The sequence below is a fragment of the Carcharodon carcharias genome, chromosome 14, assembly GCF_017639515.1.
Source record: "Carcharodon carcharias isolate sCarCar2 chromosome 14, sCarCar2.pri, whole genome shotgun sequence".
Classification (NCBI taxonomy): domain Eukaryota; kingdom Metazoa; phylum Chordata; class Chondrichthyes; order Lamniformes; family Lamnidae; genus Carcharodon; species Carcharodon carcharias.
Window position 1 is genome coordinate 126,625,279 of NC_054480.1, and position 19,898 is coordinate 126,645,176.

A 19,898-nucleotide genomic window follows, 5' to 3' on the forward strand; every position below is an offset into this window, starting at 1 on the left:
ATGCCACTTCCTTCTCCTGCTTTTCAATGTGTCTGTCCGCTTCACTTGTTCTGATTATTGTTTGATTATTGTTCTTGCTCAACTTCCCACTCTGCCCACTGCTTCTTTCCATTCCAGTTTTATGATAGTGATCATTTAACACAAACCTCTCATTCCCTCGACTGTGACTTAAGGGTCGTCCACTCTGATCAAATAAGTTCCTGGAGGTTTCATCACATAAGCTTGCCACCCCACCCCACTCACACCATTGGTCTGAAAACCCATCAACATGGCATCCCAACTACCCTTCGCCAATTGAGCAGACTTACCTGATTGGATGGCTTTTGACTGTCAACCATCTCCAATATTTTTATAACTAATTGAGTAGATGGAGTTGAGGTGCAGGTCAACACTCTTATGATAGAATGGTGGAACATGCTTGAGGGGCTGATTGGCCTAGTCTTGTTCCTATGTTCCCAGGGAGAGCAGTGTTCAGAAGCTTAAACACCACCACCTTATGCCCTGAGCAGCAACATGAAAATATCTTCTCTCAGACACTCACTCTACCCTGCAGCATTGCACCCCGCATACTGTCTAATGCTGCATTCCATTCCAATGACCCCAATACACGAATCATCATATCTGTCTGTTAATTAAAGCTGCCAGCACACCCCATCATCAAGCCTGCCTGGTTAGTTCAACGTATTTTCAAATCCAGGCATCCACCCCCTTGAATTTCAATAAGATTTGGAGCCCCTATCCCAGTTGTAAGCCTCTTCAATCATACGCAGTCACCACCAGAATAAGGTGGTGATTCTGTGCTTCACCTGTAGCCAATGTGTCACCATGTTCTCTCACCCTCCTCTTATGTCTTGCACTGTTGAGTGATTTTGCTGTATATCACTTCAGGTGGCCACTGACTGGAGCCTGAATTGGCTTTTTCCCTCATTCTGTGACACCTGCTCAGGTCACTGCAATGACTAAAAGTTTAACCCTGTCAGCACTCAGTGCCAGTTGGGTTTGCTCAGTTCGGGCTGATAGATGGACACAGACTGGCAATGATTGGGCACTGATTGCTGCGATGGATACTCAAGGAACTGTTATAACAAACTAGGATTGGTTTTCTTGGAATTTAGAAGGTTGCAAGGTGATTTGATCAAAGTTCTCAAGTTATTAAGGTAAGCTGATAGGGTAAATAGAGAGAAACTATCTCCACTGGTTGGGGAGTTGGTAATAAGAGGCATAGCCTACAAAATAGAGTCAGACCTTTCAGGAGTGAAATTGGGAAACACTTCTACACACAAAGAAATACTAATAGAAATTTGGAACTCTCAACACCAAATGCCAGTTCCTGAGACTGATAGATTTTTTGTTAACCAAAAGTGTTTAGGGATCTAAGGACAAAAACAAGCATATTAAGTTGCAGATCAGCTAATTGAACTGTAGAACAGGATCGAGGGGCTGAATGGTGTCCTCCTGTTTCTTTGTTGCTATAAATGCCTATAACACAGGATGTGTAGGAGTGACAAATGCTCAAGGACTGTGGTATAAATGACAATAGGTGGGTCTCATGGACAAGGTGAGCTTGGAAAGGTCAGGACCGGAGATGGGAAAGAAGAAAGAGAAACGAGAGAGATGTGAGTTCAAGGCAAAGATCCTGGGGGATGTTTGGCTGAGTGAGCTAGGGGAAGGGAAGGAACTGTCAGAGGCAGCTGAACAAATGGACTCAATCCTAGTGACAAAGAAGTCCTTGAGCTCCTTGCACTTATTGAAGGTGAGGGTGGAGAGGGGCAGGTGTGAGGGTGGAGAGGAGCAGGTGTGAGGGTGGAGAGGGGCAGGTGTGAGGGCTTTAAGAAGTTGCTTTGTAGCTGAGAAAAGAAGCTCCTGGGATTAGCTCACTATTCCAGGATCATATTGGAGCAGTGAGCAGCTTTGGTAACGGAGAACAGGACCTGATAGTGCTTGCATGATCCAGCCAGATATGGCGAAGAATGAGTAAATCAGTTGTGCACGATAAACTTTCAAATGAGTTTAATGGAGCAGAGATGGGTATCATACTATGGGAATGCCCGGGATGAGAGCGCATGAGATTCTTTTTGACAAGGACATCAAAGGCAGAGAGGGTGCAATTGAGCAGAAATGTCACAGTGAATGGAGGACCAAAGGCTAGACAGTTGGGAATTTGAAAGTGATGTTTGAAGTGATTTGAGGGGGAGCTTTTCCAGGATCATTTAGCCTCTCGATCCTGTTCCACCATTCAATTAATCACAGCTGATCTGCAACTTAATATATCTGCTTCTGCCTCAGGTCCCTAAATATTTTTATAAAGGCAAAATATTGCGAATGCTGGAAATCTGAAACAAAAACAGATAATGCTGGAAAAACTCAGGAACTCTGACAGCATCCGTGGAGAGAGAGAAACAGAGTTAACGTTTTGAGTCCGAATGACTCTTCTTCATATGGACTCGAAACATTAACTCTGTTTCTCTCTCCACAGATGCTGAGTTTTTTTCCAGCATTTACTGTTTTTGTTTCAGGTTTCCAGCATCCGTGGTATTTTGCTTTTATCTACCTATGCCACCCGTGCTTTACCTCTGTCTCCCCATCCCTAATTTGTTTGCAACACCCTGTTTCTGTCTCCGTCTCCCCCTCCCCCTTCCTCCATCCGACTGGCGACAGAGTTTGGGACTGGAGTCACATATAGGCTGGGCCAGGTCAGGGGCTGATATGTTCCCTTCCCTGAGGGGTTCTTCATTTCTTCAGCAAGCTCTCTCTCAGCTTTCCTGCGAATCGCTGATGTGAAAATTAATTTCAGTTTATCATGATGGGATTTGAGCTCCTGACTTCTTGATTTCTCATTCAGTTCCTGACCCACTAAGCTACAGTTACTAATACGATGAATGTCTCCTGCATTCAGGGTGTAAGGGCCCTCCATTTAGGAAACACGTGATATCATTCTGACAGATCTTACAGATGAGACATCAAATTGAGGCTCCATCTGCATTTCCGGCAAACTATTGGAAGAAAAGCAGAGGAGCCCTCCCCGGTATCATGGCCAGTGTTTATCCCTTGACCAACATCATTAAAAAACATTATCTCCTCTTTCATTTCATTGCTGTTTGTGGGAGCTTGCTGTGCACAGATTAATTGATGGACTTCCTACATTAGAACAGCAATACTTCAAAAGTACTTGATCATCTGAGAAGTGCTTTGAGATTTCTTGAGGTCATAAATATATTAATGCTAATCTTTTCCTGCAAATCTGCACTGATTTCAGAAATAGTTTGCACTCAAGTGACATTGTCCTGCACTGCCTTTTACTGATGATGGGGCATATAACAGAGAATGTTATAACTGAAAGAGTTATTGAGTGTGGGCTGTAACAGAGGGCAGAGTTTCCAGGTCTCTCTAAGTTTGGGGATGGAGGCGGATGGGGTGCCAGTTTCCTGACATCATTCCCACTGCCGGGGAGTCAGTGCTGCAGGCAAGTCTATTGGCCCTCTCTCTCTGCCTCCCTCTCTCTCTCTGCCTCCCTCTCTCTCTCTGCCTCCCTCCATCCCTGCCTCGGTGGGAGTGCAGCAAAAGGTTGCCCTGTAGAGGGTTTCTCCGCCCTCAGCTGGCCTGGCTGCATTTTCTGGTTTTTATTTAAAGTTGAAACATCCTGTTACTGACACTTCATTGCAGCCTGCTGCTCCTCTGAAGCTAGAAAGCCTCTGATTGGCCCTCCAGCTCCGAGAACTCCCGTCTCAATGTCACTTAAGGGCACATTAATTCCAGGACAATCATTGTTTACCCCAAACCTCAACTAGGGGTTGGTGCATGACCCGGAAATAGTCCTGACTTCTGTTTGCTACCCCCTGAAAGCTCACCCTGAGAGACTTATTATACTGAGGGTGGGGTGTGTAGCAGAGAGAGTGTTATAACTGAGAGTCCCATACTGAGGGTCAGTGTAACAGAGAGAGTGTTATAACTGATACTGAGGGTCAGTGTAACAACGAGAGTGTTATAACTGACACTGGGGTCAGTGTAACAAAGAGAGTGTTATAACTGAGTTTTATACTGAGGGTCAATGTAATGGAGAGTATTATAACTGATACTGAGGGTCAGTGTAACAGAGAGAGTGATATAACTGATACTGAGGTCAGTGTAATAGAGAGAGCGTTATAACTGATACTGAGGTCAGTGTAACAGAGAGAGTGTTATAACTGGTCAATGTAACACTCTGTCTGTTATGCTGACTTTCAGTATCAGTTATAACACTCTCTCTGTTACATTGACCCCCAGTAGAAGACTCAGTTATAACAGAGAGAGTTACAGCGAGGATTACTACCTGAGCCACGTGCAAACTGGCATAGGGTAATTAGAGAGGTAAATGCATGGCTCAAAGATTGGTGTGGGAGAAATGGGTTCTGATTCTTGGGGCACTGGCACCAGCACTGGGGAAGGAGAGAGCTGTTCCATTGGGACGGGCTTCATTTGAACCATGCTGGCACCAGTGTCCTGGCAAATCATATAACTAGGGTTGTTGATAAACCTTTGAGCTAATTAGCAGGGGGGAGGGTTCAATTGAAGGAAAGTTTTAAAAATCAAAAAGAAACGAGAGCAGAGGTGCCAAGTAATGAAGAGGTGAACAATAATCAAAGTATGACAGGAAGGGGCAGAAAATAGAAGCAGAAGAGTGCAGCAGACATCAGAACCAGAATGAGTTATAATGATAAAGAATCAAAGCTCAAGGCCCTTTATCTGAATGCATGCAGCATTTTTAACAAGATAAATGAGTTGACAGCACAAATAGAAATAAATGAAATGACTTAATAGCTTTTACAGAGATATGGTTGCAGGGTGATCAAGACTGGGAACTCAATATTCAAGGGTATTCAAGTTCTGGAAAAATAGGAAAAGGAGGTGGGGTAGCTATGTTAATAAAGGAAGGTATCAGTGCGGTGGCAAGTAGTGATATAGGTGCAATAGATCATGATGTGGAATCAGTTTTGGTGGACGTAAGGAATAGCAAGGGGAAGAAGTCATAAGAACATAAGAACTAGGAGCAAGAGTAGGTAATTCAGCCCCTTGAGCCTACTCCGCCATTCATTACGATCATGACTCATCTCATTTTAGCCTCAACTCCAATTTCCCGCCCTCTCCCCATAACCTTTCAACCCATTACTAATTAAAAATCTGTCCATCTTCTCCTTAAATTTATTCACCGGCATCCACTGCACAGATTCACAACCCTTTGAGAAAAGTAATTCCTCCTCATCTCTGATTTAAATTTACCACACCTTAGCCCAAAATTATGGCCTCTCATTCTAGAATGCCCCACAAGGAGAAACATCCACTCCACGTCTACTTTGTCCATCCCCTTTAGCATATTATATACCTCAATTAGATCTCCTCTCATCCTTCTAAACTCTAGCGAGTATAGGCCTAAACTGTTCAATCTCTCCTCATAAGGCAAGCCCCGCATCTCTGGAATCAATCTAGTGAACCTCCTCTGAACCGCCCCCAATGCAACTACATCCTTCCTCAAGTAAGGGGACCAAAACTGTGCAGAGTGCTCCAGGTGCAGTCTCACCAATGCCTTGTACAGTTGCAACAACACTTCTCTATTTTTATACTCTATTCCTTTAGCAATAAATCATGGATCGGCGTCATCTATAGGCCCCTGAAGAGTTGCCTCACTGTTAGACAAATATAAATAGGGAAATAATTGAGGCATGTAAGAAGGGCACTACAATTGTCATGGGTGATTTTAATCTGCATATTGACTGGACAAATCAGATTGGCAGGGGTAGCATGGAAGACGAATTTGTAGAGTGCATCAGGGATTGTTTCTTAGAGCAATACATTGCAGATCCTACCCGGGAACAGGCTATTTTAGATCTGGTAATGTGTAATGAGGTGGGATTAATAAGGGATATCGTAGTTAAGGATCCTATATGGGAGAGTGATCACAACATGATAGAATTTCAAATTCAGTTTGAGGACGAGCAACTCGAGTCTCAAACCAATATCTTCAACTTAAATAAAAGCAATAACAGAGGTATGAAGAAAGAGTTGTCTAAAGCGGGCTGGGAAAATAGACTAAGGGGAAGGCCGGTGGATGAGCAGTGGCAGACATTTAAGCAGATATTTCATATCGCTCAACAAAAATTTATCCCGGTCAAAAAGAAGGATGAGAAGGATGAACTACCCATGGTTAACAAAGGTGGTCAAGGAAAGTATCCAGTCAAAAACTCAGGTATACAAAGCAGCAAAAACTAGTGGTAGGCCAGAGGATTGGGAATTTTTTAGGAACCAGCAGTGGATGGCTAAAAAGCTAATAAAGAGGGAGAAAATTGATTATGAAAGTAAATTGGCAAGAAATATAAAAACAAATAGCAAGAGCTTCTAGGGCTAAATAAAAAGAAAGAGAGTGGCTAAAGTGAGCCACTGAAGGATGTGACTGGAGAATTGATAATGGGGACCAAGAAAATGGCAGATAATTTAAACCAATATTTTGCATTGGTCTTCACAGTGGAGGACACTATAAACATCCGAAAGATATCAGATAAGCAAGGAGCTAATGGGAGGAAAGATCTTGTAACAGTCTTTATCACGAGGGACAAAGTATTTGACAAACGGGACTAAAGGCAGACAAGTCACCAGGACCTGATGGCCTATATCCAAGGGTTTTAAAGGAAGTGGCTGCAAAGATAGTGGAGGAATTGGTCGCAATATCCCAGAGCTCACTGGATTCTGGGAGGATCCCAGTGGATTGGAATCAAAATCAGTGGATTGGCTTCCTGTTCAAGAAGGGAGGGAGACAAAAAGCAGGCGAGTCAGCCTAACATCTGTCAGTGGGAAAATGCTAGAGTCCATTATTAAGGAAGAAATAGGACATTTAGCAAAGCTTAATGCAATCAAACAAAGTCAACATAGTTTTGTGAAAGGGAAGTCATGTTTGATAAATTAGCTAGAGTTCTTTGAGGATATAACAAGCAGAGTTGATAAAGGGGAACCAGTAGATGTAGTGTATTTGGATTTCCAAAAGGCATTTCATAAGGTGCCACATGAAAGGTTATTGCACAAGAAAGGAGCTCACGGTATTGGGGGTAATGTACTAGCATGGATTGAGGATTGGTTTACACAGAGAAGACAGAGAATCGGGATTAATCAGTCTTTTTCAGGTTGGAAAGATGCGACTAGTGGAGTGCCACAAGCATCAGTCCTAGGGCCTCAATTATTGACTATCTATATTAATGACTTGGAGGAGGGGGCAGTGTGTAATGTATCCAAATTTGTTGACAATACAAAAATAGATGAGAGGGCATGTTGTGATGAGGACATAATGAATCTTCAAGGTGATATAGACAGGTTGAGTGAGTGGGCAAATTCTTGGCAGATGGAGTTTAATGTAGGAAAGTGTGAGGTCATGCACTTTGATAGGAAGACTCAAAAGGCAGACTATTATTTAAATGGAGAGAGACTCCAAAAAAGTGCAGCGCAGAGGAATCTGGGTGTTCTTGTGCATGAAACACAAAAAGTTAGCATGCAGGTGCAGCAAGTAATTAAGAAGACAAATGGAATTTTGGCCTGTATTACAAGGGGGATTGTGTTTAAAAATAGGGAAGTCTTGTTACAATTGTACAGGGTGTTGGCGAGGTCACACCTAGAGTACTGTGTACAGGTTTGGTCCCTGTATTTAAGAAAGAATATACTGGCTTTGGAGGCAGTTCAAAAGAGATTCAGTAGGCTGATTCCTGGGATGACTTATCAAGAACAGCTGAACAGGTTAGGCCTTTATTCATTAGAGTTTAGAAGAATGAGGGGTGATCTTATTGAAATGTACAAGATTCTGACGGGACTTATTGGGGTAGATGTTGAGAAGATGCTTCCACTAGTGGGGCAATCTCGAACTAGGGGACAGAATAAAGGGACACTCATTGAAAACTGAGATGCGAAGAAATTTTTTCTCTCGGAGGCTATTAAATATCTGGAATTCTCTACCTCAGAGAGTTGTGGAGGCTAGATCACTGAAAGTATTTAAAGAGGAGGTAGATAGATTTTTGAAATATTGGGGAATTGAGGGCTATGAGGAACTGGCACAAAAGAGGAGTTAAGGTCTCGGGCAGATCAGCCATGATCTTATTGAATGGCAGGGCAGGCTTGAGGGGCCGAATGGCCTACTCCTGCCCCTATTTCTTATGTTCTTATAATTGAGAGTCTTTGTGAGTGAGGTGTGTTATGTATTGTTACTGATTCCATTTTCTACTATAAAAGCAAAATACATCGGAATAAAAACAGAAATTGCTGGCAAAACTCAGCAGGTTTGTGGAGAGAGAAACAGAGTAAACGTTTCGAGTCCGTATGACTCTTCTTCAGACATGCTGAGTTCTTCCAGGGTTTTCTGTTTTTATTCCATTTTCTACCATATGTTTTGGGAACCTGTTTAAATTCCTTTTCAATCATCACTCAGAGTTCTGGGATGTACTCCATCTGGCTCTGGGACTTTATTTTACTTACTGGTGCCTTCCCCAAATTGCCCTGTTTACTGGGTCCATTTCACAATTAGGACAGGTAATTATAAGCTTTGTCAAAGAGAGGTTTTTAGGAACATCCTAAAGGAAGAGAGAGTATAGAAGGGTTTGTGGCAGAGAGAGTGTTATAAACTGAAAGCCTTACACTTGAGTTGGGCAGTCAACTTACTAGTATCCTCCTCCAGTTGGGACAGACAACAAAAAGTTTGGGTAGGTTTTAAGCAGCTTCTTAAGGAAGGAGTAAGGTTGAGCAGCAGAGAGGTTTAGGAGGAAATTCCAAAGCTTAGGTCCCAGACAGCTGAAGGCACGGCCACCGAAGGCAGAATAATTAAAATCGGCGTGTTCAAGAGACCAGAACTGGATGAGCAGAGGGATCTCAGAAGGTTGCAGAGTTTGAGGAGACTAGAGAAATAGGAAGGGGAAGATGAAGCCATGGAGGGATTTGAAAACAAGGGTAAGAGTTTTATAATTGGGGTATTTAGGGCCTGGGAGCTGATATAAGTTAGCAAACACAGCCATGATGGGTGAATGGTTTTTTCTGCAGTTAGCATATAGACTGCAGAATACAGAGCTCAGTTATAACAAGGTAGGAGATGGAAGGATGACCAGGAAAGCTTTGGAAGTCAAGTCAATAGTCAAAGTGAAACAGAGGCATGGATGAAGTCTTCAGCAGTCGATGAGCTGAGGAACTTGCACTATATCAGACCTGCGTATTTGACAGACTGCCAGAACTCACTGACTCTTTTAACAGTAAAATAAAGTGACTGATACAGATTTATTGCTCTGTGATTAAATCATGTATCACACTTATTAATTCGAATTGAAAGAGATTAGATTAGGAACTCAAAGCATTGAGGAGCTGAATTTCCACTTATAACTTATCGAGACTTCTGACTCACCTCTAATGTTGCAGGAGGAATTTGTCATCTATGTTCCCTATCGCAGTGCCTCCCAGGAGTTAATTGAAATTTCACTTGATTAAAATGGAAGTGATTGAGGGGAGAAGGATGAAGTTTATTGATAAACTTGCAATGCAGCAGCCTCACCTCAGCTGCTCTTTTCTCTTTCCTACGCCAGATTATTTTCTCTCCAACTCCTGAGCTTAGAGAGTGAATATCATCAAAGCTATTCGAACACAGGAGGCATCATGGCCAGATTCACAGCCGATGCCCTCATGGGGTCATGATTGGGAGAGGAAAGAGTGAGTTCACACTGTCTTCAACCAACATCACTTCCAAAAAAAAAAAATTCTCTAGTCATTTATCTCATCAATGTTTGTGGGATCTTGCTGTGCACAAATTGGCCGTTGCATTTCCTACATTACAATAGTGTCTTTATTGCAAAAAGCACTCCACTGGCTGTAAAGTACTTTGGGATGTCCTGAGGTCATGAAAGGCGTTACATAAATGCAAGTTCTTTCTGTTCACTTCTCTAACTGAAGGATATGGAGGTGAATAGTTACATTTTTGCTTAGGATGGGATCAGGTAATTTGACAAAGGCTGTGAAAGAAACCTGAGCCACCTCCTTTGGAGTTGCACCCTGCAGTGGACTTTCCCACTGAAAGGAATCTAAAGGCTACATTTAAATTCCAGTCCCTGGGCTGGATTTTACATGCCCATGGGGGGGGGTGCCAAACCCACCACCTTAACGCCCACCCCTGAGCTCATCCCCATAATACAAGGGATGGGCAGACAACCAAGTGGCAGCCTGCCTGCTATATTTAAATAAATAATCTAGGGTCAATTGAACTTGTTAACAAGCCAATTGACCCTGATAATATGCTGCCCATGCAATCATATGGTTGGCATGAGCAGGCCGCCTTTTAATAAAAAACCTTTTAAAAGATCGGGAAGGAAGGGGATGGGTACTATTTTTAAGGGGTGTCCTTTGTGTTTAGGGGTGCAGGCCTCCCCTAAGTTAGTACCTTCCCCTTTCTTCCAACCCCCCCCACCCCCCGCTCTAGGAAACACACAACACCCAACACCCCCATCCCCTCCCTAAACTGCCCAAACTCCACCCCGCCCCACCCAAGACCCTGGACTGACCTTGCTCCAGGATCCATTGGGCTGCCTTCTTGGGATTGCTTGCAGTCCCGGCAGCACCCACCAATGAGATCTTGGCATTGTCAAGACTGCTAGAGCTGCTGGCCAATTAGATTTGCCCCATAGGCAGCCTATTTAGACTGCCCATAGCACGTTATGGCTGTGGAACAGGCTGGCACCGAGCTGTCGGCTCGGGGCCAATTTTGCTTCTGGGAGGGACGAGCTGTCCACCTCCTTCCAGCACACCCCAGCACTCCACCACCCCCCCCCACCCCGGCCCCACCGCCATAATATGTTGCCCCTTGTGTGAATCTGACCCATGTCCCCAGGATTGACCAACCTGTCTATACTGAGTTAGCTGGCGTTGGCTGAGGTGAAACTGTTATTATCTAAAGAAGCTTGATGACAAAAAGAGGCCATTTGGCTAATCGTACATGTGCTGATTCTTTGAAAGAGCTAACTAATTAGTCCCACTGTCCGCTCTTTCTCCATAACACTGCAATTTTTTTCCCTTCATGTATTTATTCCCTTTTTGAAAGTTACAATTAAATCTACTTCCACCACCCTTTCAGGCAGCGCATTCCAAATCACAAAATTAATGGCATTAAAAAATCATCTACATCTTTCCCACTGGTTCTGTTGCCACTCATCTTAAATCTGTGTGCCCCTCTGGTTACAAAGACTTCCTGCCCATACAGGTTCTCACTATGTATTACACTATTCAACCCAAACCAGCCCAAGTTGATGTTTCGCCTCCGAGTGAGCAGGGTTCCTGATCACATGTACCCTTGCCCTTTGCCATGTCCCTTCAATCCACTTCTCCTTCATCTTCCTATCGAGTTTAATCTTGAATGTTGACATAAACGCAGGAAAGTGAGTTCCAAAACCGCACAACCCTCTGTGTGCAGATGTTTCTCCCCATTGTTCCAAATCTCTTAAATCAAGCTTACTTGGATATACAGCACATAAACAGGATATTTGGTCTAGTTGCTCCATGCTGGTGTTTATGCTCCCCACAAGCCTCCTCCCATCCTACTTCATCCCACTCCATCAGTATAAACTCCTATCCTTTTCTCCTTTATATCTATCTTTCCCTTAAATATATCTATACTATTCACCTCAGCTTGACAGAGTGAGTGGTACGGTGGAAGGAGTTGGAGAAAATCATAGAATGGTTACAGCACAGAAGGAGGCCATTCAGCCCATTGTGTCTGAGCTGGCTCTCACAAAGAGCAATTCATCTAGTCCCACTGCCCCACCTTTTCCAGAGAAATTGAGAGATTCCGAGATCAGCACAGCTCAGTCACCGCATTCATTTCCCTCCATATGATGGTTTAATCTGTCCTGATAGTTTATTTATTAATGTTTATTTGAGAATTTAATGTGCTGACTTAGGAATAAATAGTCACAACCATTTGTGGAAAGGGGGGAGACCTCATTTTTAAAAAAGAGCTTGGAGACCGAGGAGACTTCATTTTAAAAAAGAGCGGGGAGACTTCATTTTAAAAAAGAGCGTGAAGAGTGGGGAGACTTCATTTTAAAAAAGAGCGGAGAGAGTTCAGTGAGACCATCAGCGGAGTGACGTCACAAACCACAACATGACACGAGTGCAGGGAAAACTGCTGATTGACAAGTAGGATTGGAGAGTATTTCTTGTCTTTAAAGTAGAAGTAAGGTCTTTAGTTTGTGTGTTTAGGTTTCTGGTCCTTTATTTCTTTTTCTTAAAAATAGCTTGTTAAGTATAGGATCGATACCGGTGTAAAAAAAAAAAAACCATAAAGTGTAAAGAGTGGGGGATTCATTAAGTGTAAAGAGCAGGGATACTAGAGTAATTAATTAATTTAATTAAATTTGATAGCAATGACAGGACGGGCAATGTGTTGCTGCTGTGGCATGTGGGAGCTGCTGGACACCAAGGTGATCCAGAGCGAACACATCTATAGCACGTGTAGCTCGAGGAACTTTGGGTCTGAATTGAGGAGCTGGAGTCCAAACTGCAGACATTGAGCCTCATCAAGGAGGAGGAAAGTTACCTGGATGCTTTGCTCCAGGAGGCAGTCACACCCCTCGGATTAGGTCATTCAAATTTGGTCTGTGATCAGGGCCAGGAGGGTGTGACTGCAGGTGAGGCAGGTATGGGAACCCAGAGGATAGCATCTGAGGAGCCTTGACCCCTGCTATTGTCTAACAGTTATGAGGTTCTTGCAAGCTGTGTGGATGAGAGCGGAGACTGCAGGGGGGATGAGCGAACTAACCACGGCACAGTGGTACAGGGAGACATTCAAGTTGGAGGAGGAAATAGGAATGTAGTAGGGGACAGTATAATTAGGGGGATGGATACTGTTCTCTGCAGCTGTGAGCGTGAGTCCCGAATGCTGTGTTGTTTGCCCGGTGCCAGGGTTAAGGAAATCTCCTCGGGGCTGGGGAGGAACTTGGAGTGGGAGGGGAGGAATTACAGTGGTCATCGTCCACTTTGGTACCAAGAACAATGATAGGACTAGGAAGGACTTGAAAGAACTTGAACAGTTAGGAGCTAAATTAAAAAGCAGAACCTCCAAGGTAATAAACTCCGGATTACTACCTGAGCCATGGGAAAACTGGCATAGGGTAAATAAAGTCGAGGACCTAAATGCGTGGCTCAAAGATTGGTGTGGGAGGAATGGATTTCAATTCATGGGGCACTGGCATCAGTACTGGGGTAGAAAGGAGCTGTTCAGGTGGGATAGGCTTCACTTGAAGTTCTGAAGAAGAGTCATACAGACTCAAAATGTTAACTCTGTCTTTGTCTCCTCAGATGCTGTCAGACTTGCTGAGTTTTTCCAGCAATTTTTGTTTTTGTTTCACTTGAACTGTGCTGGGATCAGTATCCTGGCGAATCAAATAACTAGGGCTAGGGCTGTAGGGGCTGGAGAGAGGGCTTTAAACTAAATAGAGCAGGTGCGGAGGGACAATTCTAGAGAGGGGATACATAGGCTTACAAAGCAAAAGGACATGGCAACCTTGCAGGGCAGCTATTTAGATAACGATACCCAGGGTGTGACAGGAAGGGACACAGTGTACAAACGTAAAAAAAAACAGCAAATAGGGTCAAAGGGGGAAAATGGTATAAAGGCAAAATTAATGGCTCTTTACTTAAATGCACATAGTATTTGGAACAAAATAAATGCATTTACGGCACAAATAGAGATTAATAGGCATGATCTTACAGCCATTACAGAGACATGGTTACAAGGAGGTCAAAGCTGAGAATTAAATATTCAGGGGTATGTGACTTTTTGAAAGGACAGGCAGGAAGGAAAGCGTGGTGGGGTAGTTTTGTTGGTACAAGATGGAATTAGCATGATAGCAAGAAATAATCTTGGATCGAAAGATGTGGAATCCATATAGGTGGAGGTGAGAAATAACAAGGAGAAGACGACACTGGTGGGATTAGTCTATAGGCTCCCTAACAGCAGGTACACTGTAGGTAGGACAGGGAATATATCAGGAGTTAATGAGGGCATGTAAAAAAGGCAGCACGTTAATCATGGGTGACTTCAATTTTCATGTAGATTGGGAAAATCAAATTGGCAAAGGTAGCCACGAGCAAGAATTCATAGAATGTATTTGGGACAGTTTCCTGGAACAATGTTGTGGATCCAACCAGGGATCAGGCTATTTTGGATCTGGTAATGTATAATGAGGCAGATTAAATAAATGATCTCAGAGTTAATGGTCCCCTAGGCAACAGTGACCATAACATGGTTGAATTTAGCATTCAGTTTGAGAGTGAGAAACTTGGGTCGGAAACAACTGTGCTAAATTTAAATAAGGGTAATTACAAAAGAAATGAGGGCAGAGTCAGCTGAAGTGGACTGGGAAAGGAATTTAGCAGAAAAGATGGTTGATGAGCAATGGCAGACGTTTAAGAAAATTATTCATGGCTCACAACAAAGCTATAGCCCAGTGAGCAAGAAGGATTCAAGGAAGGGGATAAACCAACCATGGTTAACCAAGGAAGTTAAGGGTAGTATTAAATTGAACGAAAAAACATGCAACCTGGCAAAGATTAGTGGTAAGCCAGAAGATTGGGAAAGTTTTAAAAACCAACAAAAGATGACCAAATAAAAAGAGGGAAAAATACACTTTGAGGGTAAACTAGCAAGTAATATAAAAATGGACAATAAGAGCTTCTTTACATATATAAAAAGGAAAAGCGTGACCAAAGTGAACATAGGCCCCTTAGAGAATGAGGCTGAGGAAATAATAATGGGGAACCAGGAAATGGCAGAGGAGTTGAATAAATACTTTGCATCAGTCATCACAGTAGAAGGCACTAATAGCATTCCAAAAATACTAAATAATCAAGGAGCAAAAGTGGGGGAGAAAATAAATATAATAACTATCACTGCAGAAAAAGTACTAGGGAAACTAGGGAAGCTGCAGTACAAAGGGATTTGGGGGTCCTTGTGATGAATCCCAAAAAGCTAACATACAAGTTCAGCAGGTAATAGGGAAGGCAAATTAAACATTGACCTGTATTTCAAAGGGACTGGAGTATAAAAATAGGGAAGTCTTGCTAAAACTATACAACGCACTAGTTAGACCACACCTAGATTATTGCGAACAGTTTTGGTCCCCTTACTATTGGCCCCCTTATCTAAGGAAAGATATACTGGTATTGGATGCAGTTCCAGAGAAGGTTCATTAGGTTGATTTTGGGTATGGAGGGATTTTCTTATGAGGAGAGGTTGAGAAGGTTGGGCCTGCACTCATTGGCGTTTAGAAGAATGAGAGGCAACCTTGGTTGAAACATATAAGATTAACAGGGTAGATGCTGAAAGATTGTTTCCCCTTGTAGAAGAATCTAAGACCAGAGGGCATAATCTCAGAGTAAAGGGTCACCCATTTAAGACAGAGGTGAGGAGGAAATTCTTCTCTCAGAGGGTAGTGAATCTGTGGAATTCTTTATCGCAGGGGGCTGTAGAAGCTGGGTCGTTAAGTATGTTCAAGGCTGAGATAGACAGATCTTTAATCATTAAGGGATTCAGGAGTTATGGGGAAAAGGCAAGAAAGTGAAGTGAGGATTCAGATCAGCCATGATCTCATTGAATGGCGGAGCAGACTCAATGGGCTGAATAGCCTACTTCTGCTCCCACATCTTATGACCTTATGGCCATGATTGAATCTGTATCCTCCATTTTATCAGGCAGTACATTCCAAATTGTAGCCACTTGCTGCATAAAAACATTTTTCCTCATGTTGCTGCTAGTTATTTTGCCAATCATTTTAAATCTATGCCCTCTGGTTGTCAACCCATACACCACCAGAAATAGCCTCTATTAACTTTACATTCAGTAAACTCTTCATGACTTTGAACACCTCAATCAAACCTCCTCTTAATCTTTCTGCTCAAAGGAGAACAATCCAAGCTTCTCTGTCTTTCTATGTAATTCTAGTCCTTATGCACACACGCGCGCACCCATACTCACAAATACACACACACGCCCACACGTACACACAGTTTCCAAGCTAGTTCACCTCCCACTGCCTCTATGTAAAAGGTCCGTCACAAAGTTCAATACAGAAGTAATTGCCCATTTAATGTAATCCTCCCAAACTTCATCCTAGATTGTTTTAACACTCCAATTTGATGATTTTATTGATTATTTAAACCCTCTAATCTACTTTCTGCACAGGAATTATTGCTTTGTCCACAGGTAATTCAATTATGCGTAGATTTACAATGTGTGGGAGTTCCATCATCATGTGATCAATAACCTTGATTCTCGTTCTTCAGAACAGAGTTTTTGATGTATTACAGTACCTGGTGACATGGTGATTCAGTCTTTGTTAACTAATAAGGCCAAATAATGGGGCTGCAACACAGAGTATAACAACGTGCCTTCTTGTTGTACCATGGATCTTCTCCCCTCCTTCCTCCATCTTCATTTCAATCTTAAACTTGGCATCATTTTGCCACCAGTCCACAATTTGCCCTTGCTTTTTCACCTCTGCCTCAGTTAGTAGCTCTCTTTGACCTCTGAGTCAGAAGGGATTGTTTTCGAGCCCAATTCCAGAGGTTTCAGCCCTTTATCCAGGCTGACATTCCCAGTGCAATACTGAGGGAGTGTGTCACTGTTGGAGATGCCATATTTTGGATAAAACATTAAACCAACTTCCCATTTGCACTCTTGCATAGATGTAAAAGATCCCATGACACTATTTCGAAGAAGAGCAAGGAAATTGTGCCTTCCTCAATATTTACCTCTCAAACAGCATCACTTAAAAAAATGATCATGTTACTGTTTATTTTCTATGGTCATACATTCTTATATCTGCACATTCACATGCTTGCATTATTGTATGGTTCCTATTTATTTTATGATACATTTGCTTATATGGTTGAATATTTGTATGTTCGGATGTGTTTGATGAGATTGACATTACTCTGCAACTTTGCGGGCAATGAAAATGTTATAAGTTGCGCCATTTCTTTCACCGTTTTTCCTAGTTTCTTAACCACTTGTCCTATACTTTCCCATCTTCCTCAGAGAATCAGAGATTCACTCGATCTGCTGTCACCAGGTCAGCCATCCATGTTCGGCCTGGTCAAGAGACACTCGTCCGGAACTCTGCAGCTACCTCCATTGTCATGGCGACAGTCTGCACTATACGACGGCTGCAGGTTGCCAAAAGAGGAACAGGGGCTGAGGATAATTGTCCCTGTACAAGCAGAACTATCGATGCCTCAATGCAGCAGCACAAGGTAAGGGGTGAAGTGTTATTCTACTCTTCTCAGTTTGCGTTGTCTGAGGGATGCCTGTTCATTGATGATGGTTAAACTGGTACCGGTAACTGTGTGTGTGTGTGTGCTTGTATGTTCTGATTCTTTTCCTGAAACTTCTCATGCAAGGAACTTTGATCATGTCTCAGTGGGCAGCACTCTCATTTCTGAGACAGAGGTTGTGGGTTCAATTCCTACTACAGAGACCTGAGCACAAAATCCAAGCTGACACTCCCAATGCTGCACTGTTACTGGTGCCATCTTTTTGAGGTATTAAGGTGAGGACCAGCTGCCCTCTCAGTTGGATGTTAAAGCTATTCCAAAGAACAGCAGGGGAGTTCTCCCCAGTGTCCTGGCCAAACTGGGTTGTATCACTTTGCTGTTTGTGGGAGCTTGCTGTGCACAAATTGGCTGCCATATTTCCTATGCCCCAACCATGACTATATTTCAAAAATACTTAATTCACTGTTAAGTGCCTTAGAATATCCTGAGGTCCTGAAAGGTACTTTATAAATGCATGTTCCATCTTAATTTAAACCAATGAAGTAGTATTTGAAGTGTGGCACTTGTGTAATGCATGGGGAATGCAGCAGTCAATCTGCATGTAGCAAGCTCCCACTAACAATGAGATAAAAGACTAACTGATCTGATTTAGTGCTGTTGGTTGAGTGATAAATAGCAGCAGGACGTTGGGATAAAGAGAGTTAATGGGAGGACAAAGGCTGTACGTTCTTTTCTGTAGGAAACCTGTTGGTAAGGCTGAAATCAGCCATTTAGCAAATTACAAGACACAAGTAAGTGAGAAAGGCTTGAATTTGTTTAATGTCGTGTCACAGTTATAAGTCGATGCAGCAGCCATGTTATTCAGAATAACAGTGCCACATTTGGAACAGGGATGATTAGTCAGCTGGTCTGTGTTTTTAAGTGGTGTCAATTGAGGGATAAATATTGGCTAACACATTTGCCCTTATTTCAAATAATGCTGTGAAATCTTTTGCATCCACCTGAGGAGCTAGATGGAGCCTGGGTTTAATGTCTTGGCACCTCTGACAGTGCAGCAGTCTCTCAGTACTGCATTGGGATTGTCAGCCTGGATCATGTGTTTGACCTTCTGGAATGGGGCTCGAATCCACACCTCCTGATTTAGGGATGATGCTGTCAATGGGAGGTTGAGTTGGGTTGGATGAAGTTCACAATGGACAGGGTTGCGTTATGGATGGATTATGGGTTGAGTAGACCCTACGATGGGTAGTGTTATTCTTGGTCTGTGCAGGGAATGTGCCTGATGACCTTTGGTTCCAGTTATGTTCTGCTTGTTGGTTGCAGCTGTGGATTCAAAAGTTCCTTCAATGTTCACTGGGTTCTCCTGATGGTTCATGGTGGGCTTGGCCTTTAGCACATTGGAAGGTATCAAGTGGGTTCCACTCCATTGACAGAGACCATCATGAAGAAATGACATGATTCACTGCAGGGGCTGTCGGTATTAAACTTCCAGATATCACCTTCTCACTACTTTTCTCTCTTTCAGTTCCCACTGTACCTTAACATTCCAAACCATGAATCTTGATTTGAATGGGTTAACCATTGAGCCTCCATTTCTGGAAATTTATAGAATGTAAAATGAACGTCCATTTCTTTTCTTTTTGTGTCCTGCCCTGGAGTGGTTGGTTACGCAGGTTTTCAATGAGCGTCCATTAGCAAAGCATGTCAGAACGCAAATGTTCACTTTAATCCTTCCCTGTCCTATATCATCCCTGCCCACCTATCTCTCGGCTTGCTCACCCATCTCGCCCCCCTTGCGCACCCGATCACATTCCGCCCCCACCTTATCTCACCCCCTCCCCACCCTAGCTCATCTTTCTCCCATCCTGTCACACCAATGTGCCACCCGCTGCCCCAGTCTGATCCTGCACCCATTTTGGTCAAAGGTTGCAATCTCTACTGCTCCTTCCTATCACTCTGGTTGTTTTTCTATCTTCTCCTTCTTTCTTCTCTGACTGCATATTCAATGTATGTTGTGTTCTAGACTGAGCCCACTACAGCATAACTTGCATTCTGTACAACTCATTCCACATCACATGGCTGCACTGAAGATTTATACACTAGTAAAGGTACTGAAATTAAGGGGGGAGAGAAAAGGAATGACATTTTTATAACCTTTTTCACCTCTTCATTACACCCCAAAGCTCTTTACAGTCAATGTAGTAGTGTAGTCATTTTACTTATTTGTTCATGGGATGTGGGTGTCGCTGTCTAGGCCAGCATTTATTGCCCATCCCTAGTGCCCTTGAGAAGGTGGTGGTGAGCCGCCATCTTGAACCACTGCAGTCCATGTGGTGTGGGTACACCCACAGTGTTGTTAGGAGGGGAGTTCCAGGATTTTGACCCAGCGACAGTGAAGGAACTGCAATATATTTCCAAGTCAGGATGGGGAGTGGCTTGGAGGGGAACTTGCAGGTGGTGGTGTTCCCATGTGTCTGATGAGATTGTCTTTCTAAGTGGTAGCAGTCGTGTGTTTGGAAGGTGCTGTTGAAGGAGCCTTGGTGAGTTTCTGCAGTGCGTCTTGTAGATGGTACACACTGTTGCCTTAT

General features: G+C 43.1%; 1 protein-coding gene across 3 annotated transcripts in view; it reads left to right on the forward strand.

The window, feature by feature from the left end:
* The window catches only part of LOC121287200 (cAMP-specific 3',5'-cyclic phosphodiesterase 4C-like), a 286,241-nt gene that overhangs the window by 42,933 nt on the left and 223,410 nt on the right, over nucleotides 1-19,898 (forward strand). For all 3 annotated transcript variants that reach the window (XM_041204851.1, XM_041204854.1, XM_041204853.1), the window contains one exon: nucleotides 17,075-17,289. In XM_041204851.1, coding sequence (XP_041060785.1) covers nucleotides 17,075-17,289 — 215 coding nt within the window. The remainder of the gene's footprint in view (nucleotides 1-17,074; nucleotides 17,290-19,898) is intronic.